This window comes from Pinus tabuliformis, chromosome 1_1, assembly GCF_031772625.1.
Source record: "Pinus tabuliformis cultivar Carrire ecotype Pingquan chromosome 1_1, CPIR1, whole genome shotgun sequence".
In the NCBI taxonomy this organism is placed as follows: Eukaryota; Viridiplantae; Streptophyta; class Pinopsida; order Pinales; family Pinaceae; genus Pinus; species Pinus tabuliformis.
The window spans coordinates 590,722,843-590,729,110 of record NC_142297.1 but is presented as its reverse complement, the minus strand read 5'-3'; the positions used below and the strand labels follow the sequence as shown (position 1 = coordinate 590,729,110).

Here is a 6,268-nt window from a genome sequence, read left to right as displayed (position 1 = left end):
TCATGGGTTGGTGGATGCAAGCTTGTTTGCATAAACTATTGGGTCCCAATTGAAGGAATCTTATCTTTGGTAAAGCAAATTTGCGCAAGGAAATGAACGCAGGCCTTCCAAATGCTTTACGCGTACAGGAACTGATAGATGGCAATGGTCAATAATGCTGTGACACGACGAAGGGGAAATTACGAAGAAACTTGATGCTTTCTGTGACGGAACGAAGGGAAAATTGGCCCGAAACTTCATGCTTCCAAATTCCACCGTTCAGATTACACTATAACTTCAATATATATCGCCACTTGGTTTGCTCAAGGAAATAAGAAGCTCAGTAATCAACCACATTCCAAAGCTGTTTTGTTTTCAATCCTGTGCCCAACCATTGGGGTGTTGATACAGCGGCAATAATAGCAAAGGTGCAGCTGGTAAGTTCCTTGCCCTCCTGAATCTTTCAGACGCAAATATTGAGGCTCAGTGCACTTTCTGTTATTCTGTATCCAATGGAAAACGTTAACTTTACCCCCGCCCGTGACGGAACATCCTCCGCATCCACCTCCCAGGGCAATACCAACAGCTATGTGTATGAAGTGTTTCTAAATCACCGCGGTCCTGACGTGAAGAAAGGACTCGCTACCCATATCTACCATCGCCTTAAAGATCTCGGATTATCAGTTTTTCTGGACCAGAAAGAACTGGAAGGAGGAGAGGAGTTGGATCCCCAAATCGAAGGGGCTATTCGAACCGCCTCTGTTCATGTAGCGATATTCTCGCCAAATTATGCTCGATCTAGATGGTGTCTCCACGAGCTTGTACTGATGAGGGAACAGATGTTGAAGTCGGGGTCAACAATAATTCCGGTTTTCTACAAAGTCGAGCCCGCAGAAGTTCGGCGGGCGAGCGGCGAATATGCTCAACATCTTGGCGTGCTCGAACGACGACACGGCCCCAAGACCATAGAAAAATGGAGGAATACTCTTTTTACTGTGGCGAATATAGTCGGTTTTGAGCTGAAGGACAGGTAAGACCCTCCAACTCTCCCTATTATTTGAGTTTTGTACTTTGCTGGCTTCATAAGTATATAACATATTATTTATGTAGATATTTCTCGTTAGTCGATTAACTGTGATTTGAATATTGTTCAGGGAAGAGTGGCAGCTCGTCCAGGAGGTCGTCCAACAAGTTCTGAAAAAAGTTCGCAAACCACCTTTGGACGTCGCTAAATATCCTACTGGCCTCAATCAAAAAATAGAAGATGTGGACAGAACATTGTCACTGCAGCGGCAAAGCGAGAAGGCTACAATTTTGGGAATTGTAGGTTTTGGCGGGGTCAGGAAAACTACCCTCGCTAAAAAATTCTTCAACCGAGAGAGATCAAATTACGATCGATCTTGCTTCTTATTTGATGTCAGATCCACATCTTTACCTTCCTTGCAGAGTAGCCTTCTCAAGGATCTGATTCAATGGAATGCACAAATAAACAGCGTTGCTGAAGGCATAGAGAGGCTCAAAAGAGTTTCTCAACGGGCTCTTATCATTTTAGATGATATTGATCATATGGATCAAATGGATGCATTATGTGCACCGGTTAAAGATACTATTCATGTAGGTAGCTTAATTTTAATTACATCTCGTAATAAGGATGTGCTTAGAAGCTCCGGTATTGGTGAGTCATCCATTTACACAATGAAAGGCATCAATCCAGAGCAATCGCAAGAGATCTTTTGCTGGCATGCTTTAGGTCAACCCCGTCCTGTTGTAGGATTTGAAGAAGTGGTTAAGAAGTTTTTGAATATCTGCAATGGTTTGCCCCTGTCGCTTAAAGTGCTTGGGGCGCTTCTTCGTGGAGAAGATGATTTGAAGCTTTGGAATGCGCAATTGCGCAAAACCTCCAAAGTACTTCCGGAAGATATAGGGAGCACACTTAGAATTAGCTATGATGCTCTAGATAAGGATGAAAAGCAAATATTTTTAGATATCACCTGTTTCTTTATAGGGAAAGACAGGGATACCGCTATAAGGGTATGGGATGGATCCAACTGGGAAGGGTTGCTGGGTCTTCAGAAGCTGGAAAACAGATACCTCGTGGAGGTGGACCGTTGGAACCTTCTCAGAATGCATGACCACGTTCGAGACCTAGGCAGAGGTATAGCTGAAGATCTAGAATATCACCATTGTCTTTGGCATTTCACAGAGAATCTTCTTGATAATATGTCTAGTCAATCATTTGTAAGTATTCTGAAGCTTTCGACGGACTTTCAAAATAGCTTCGTGTTATCAAAATTGTCTGTCAATTTTTAAATCTTAAAACTAACAGCTGGGGGTGAACAATTCAGGTGCGTGGAGTTAGCAGGTCCAACCGAAGCATGTTGCAGCTGGTTAGGACTGAAAGTGACTCTGTTGAACGAATATTCAGCAGTGAACAGTTACCACCGCCTGTATATCTGCACTGGGAGCACTGTCCGAAGTCCTCTTTAGCTCCTTTGATTCCATTAAATAATTTAAGTGTGTTACATATAAAGGGGGATCACCTGGAAACACTCTGGCAACATGAATTTCAGGTAGTCATTTGTTTTCTTAACAGATCTATTTACCTTTTTTAATAGTGTACGAATTGTTGTACTAGAGTGTTGTTATCGTCTGCCACAATGTGAAAAAGCTGTAGAGGCTCAAACCCACTTTAATAATGCATGTGAACATTGCAGGCACCTCTGCAATTGAGAGAGTTGCATATTGATGCTCCCATTTCAAAGGTTCCAAAGTCCATTGGAAAACTGAAGCACCTTGAAAAAGTTTTTCTGAACACTCTTTATCTTAAAACTATTTCAAATGAATTTTGGAACTTATTGGGACTCCAAAGTCTTCACTTGCATTGTTCCGAGCTGCAGACGTTACCCGAGTCGATTGGGAACCTGACGGGCCTCCAAAGGCTTGACTTACGTTGGTTCTGCAATCTGCAGACGCTCCCAGACTCGGTTGGGAACCTGACGGGCCTCCAAAGGCTTGACTTGTGTGTTTGCTTTAATCTGCAGACACTCCCAGACTCGCTCGGGAACCTGACGGGCCTCCAACGTCTTAAGTTGAAAGGCTGCTCCACTCTGCAGACGCTCCCAGAGTCGATGGGAAACCTGACGGGCCTCCAACGTCTTGACTTGACCGAGTGCCACGATCTGAAAATACTCCCAGACTCGGTGGGAAACCTGACGGTCCTCCAACGCCTTGACTTGACCGAGTGCCGCGATCTGAAGACGCTTCCAGACTCAGTGGGAAACCTGTCGGGCCTCCAAAGTCTTAACTTGACCAGGTGCTGCAGTCTGAAGACGCTCCCAGATTCGGTGGGAAACCTGTCGGGCCTCCAACGTCTTGACTTGACCGGATGCCACGATCTGAAGATTCTTCCAGACTCAGTGGGGAACCTGTCGGGCCTCCAACGTCTTGAGTTGAACGAGTGCCGCAATCTGAAGATGCTTCCAGACTCAGTGGGTAACCTGTCGGGCCTCCAACGTCTTGACTTGACCGAGTGCTGCGATCTGAAGATGCTTCCAGACTCAGTGGGAAACCTGTCGGGCCTCCAAAGTCTTGACTTGACCTTGTGCTGCGATCTGAAAATGCTTCCAGACTCAGTGGGGAACCTGTCGGGCCTCCAAAGTCTTGACTTGACCTGTTGCCGCGATCTGAAGATGCTTCCAGACTCAGTGGGGAACCTGTCGGGCCTCCAAAGTCTTGAGTTGACTGGGTGCTGCAATCTGAAGACGCTTCCAGACTCAGTGGGGAACCTGTCAGGCCTCCAACGTATTAACTTGCTCTGCTGCAACAGTCTGCGGACGCTCCCAATGTCGGTTGCGAACTTAACAGCCCTCCGCGAACAGTTGAGGCCTTTGGAGCGGCAACAAGACCCCGTGAGTGAAGAAAGCTGCTCATAAAGTGGTCAAATGCTCAATGCACGATGCATTTAGCGGTGTAATTATATGATGTAGAAGAGAAGGTACATTTTGAAGCACGAACATGGTCCTGCAATTAAGATTGTTTTCAAATATTTCATAAGATGGTTCATAAGTGGTTCAAACGTCGACATAAAATCTGATAAGTGATTTTATTGGAGTTTTTTTTGTATTAATCCTAAATCACAAACTTCACATCTTAAGGTTACACAATATCATTATTTTAAGTTATTAAATTAACCTCGTAAAATTTAATGAAAAAATTAAATGTAAATTAACATTCGAAATTTTTTTCAATTAAATTAAATTAAATTAAATTTAAAAAAAATTACATTTAAATTTATTAGTATTATTATATTTATAAATTTATTATATTGATATTTAATTGTACCAAAAAAAATGAATTTACTCTTAAAAATCCATCTAATAATAAAAATCTAGCCCATAATTTATTTTAATTTTTAATATTTTTTTAATTACTTATTAATAAATTTAACTAAAAATATTAAAAAATATATTTTTAACCCGAAAGATTTTCTTTATTTTTTAATTCTTTATCTCTATAACTCTAAACTCTTTATTATTTTAAAAAATTTAAATAAAAATTTATATTTATATTTTAATTTTCAATCTTTAAAGCTTTCCATTTATATTTAAGTACTTATCATTTTAACAAATTTACATTTTAATATATACATCTATCAAAATTAAAATATACATCTATCAAATGTATAAAGACAAAATCAAAAGTTTTCGATTTGTAGAATTTATGTGTATTTTAAGTTTATTTTCATTTTTAAGGTATATTTATATTTTTCATTATTAATGGTCTAAATAATATAGAAAGCTTTATAACATTATATAAAGTTTTTTTTTTTTTTTTTTTTTTTTTTTTAATTAAAAATTTTGTATAGTTTATATTAAGTATGGTATTTTCAATCTATTAAAATTGGTATAAGTTTAAATTTTATATGTATTTATATATGTATATGTAATTAATTTAATAGATATTTATGAGGTGTAGATTAATTAGATTGTGTGGGCTTTAGTTTTTATTAAATACTGGTTCAAATTTTATGGGGAGAAATTGATCTTGAGAACCACTTGCAAGAGATAAAAATGTCTCAATTAGTAATATTGATGGTGCATTTATATCAATTTGGAAAAATAAATTCATTATGCATATGTTGTATTATATTGAAAAATATTTAACAAACACTGATTTTATATTTAACAATTAAGTTAGTGAGAGCTAGATTTTCATGTATGGCATCTTCACTCTTTGTAGAATAGAAACTACATGTAATTTTTCATATATATATATACCCACTTGTAAGTGAGAGAGATATTACTCACAACTCAAAAAGAGTTTTTAAAAAACAATTGACTCATTAGGAGTGATCGGCTATAAGTAAGATTTGAGCTTAGTGGAGAGGATAACAATTTGTCTTTTGAAACCAAATTGAATATAAAAATAATTATATATATATATATAGTTCCAACTTTACAATGTTACAAAATTTTCATGTAACCATCTCTCTTCATGACCACATTTGAGTAATAGTAAAAAAATTCCACTTCTTTGTAGACTTGATTTTTTGGGTTTCTATACTCATTTCAATTCAAATTAAATCACATTATGTGGGTCAGAGTTTACGCACAACTCCCTTGTCATGCTTACATTGGGCCCATTTGAGGTATTACTTCAATAACACAAAGTTGTGACTCCTCCCTTTGAATGATTGATCCAAAGAACTCTTTTGAAAGTTCCTTTGGATAGAAAGGAAATAGGCCATTGGGTTGTTTTTAAGGATCACTAATTGGGCACTTTCGAAATATTTGCCTAATGGAAGGAAATATGTCATTGAGCTATTTTAAAATATTTCCTGTAAGGATATTTGAAAGATCAACCCAATGTAAGGAACACTACGGGAATTTTGAGGTCTAAAATGGGCCTCCTAAAGAAATTATAAAATAATAGTAGAATTAATAAAATAATATTAGATTACATCATCAAATTTTAGAGAGAAAAAAGAAAAAAACTATTTTTTCAACTCATATTTTCGACTTATATCCCTAGGGGTTTACTCAAATTTCGAGGAGAAACACTCATTGGATGCATAATTTGATTCCTCATTCAAGGAGAATCCATGTTCCATACTTTCGATGGACTCTGTTACACAAAAAATGAGAAATACATTAAAAACATGATTGAAATCATGATTTTTCATGTATTTCTCAGTTTTTGTGTAGTAAGGTCCATCAAAAGTATGCAACATGGGTATTCCTTGGATGAGGAACTAAATTTTGCATCCAACGAGTACTCTTGCTCTAAATTT

The 6,268-nt window shown here is 37.7% G+C and overlaps 2 protein-coding genes across 2 annotated transcripts; both read left to right on the top strand.

Annotated features, from left to right (window-relative positions):
• The first annotated feature begins 205 nt into the window (after positions 1 to 205).
• Positions 206 to 1,189, top strand: LOC149214640 (toll/interleukin-1 receptor-like protein). Its single transcript, XM_089390939.1, has one exon. The coding sequence runs from the start codon at positions 492 to 494 to the stop codon at positions 1,011 to 1,013; it is 522 nt and encodes a 173-aa protein (XP_089247065.1). The 5' UTR covers positions 206 to 491; the 3' UTR covers positions 1,014 to 1,189.
• Positions 1,123 to 2,828, top strand: LOC149214639 (disease resistance protein RUN1-like; the record flags this gene model as incomplete). Its single annotated transcript, XM_089389455.1, has 2 exons — positions 1,123 to 2,549; positions 2,694 to 2,828. A coding segment is annotated over one exon (1,167 nt), but the record flags the coding sequence as incomplete, so codon positions are not given.
• Positions 2,829 to 6,268: the final 3,440 nt, after the last annotated feature.

Excerpts from the sequence above, each read along its gene's own strand:
- LOC149214640 (XM_089390939.1), top strand. The coding sequence starts at position 492 with ATGGAAAACGTTAACTTTACCCCCGCCCGTGACGGAACATCCTCCGCA.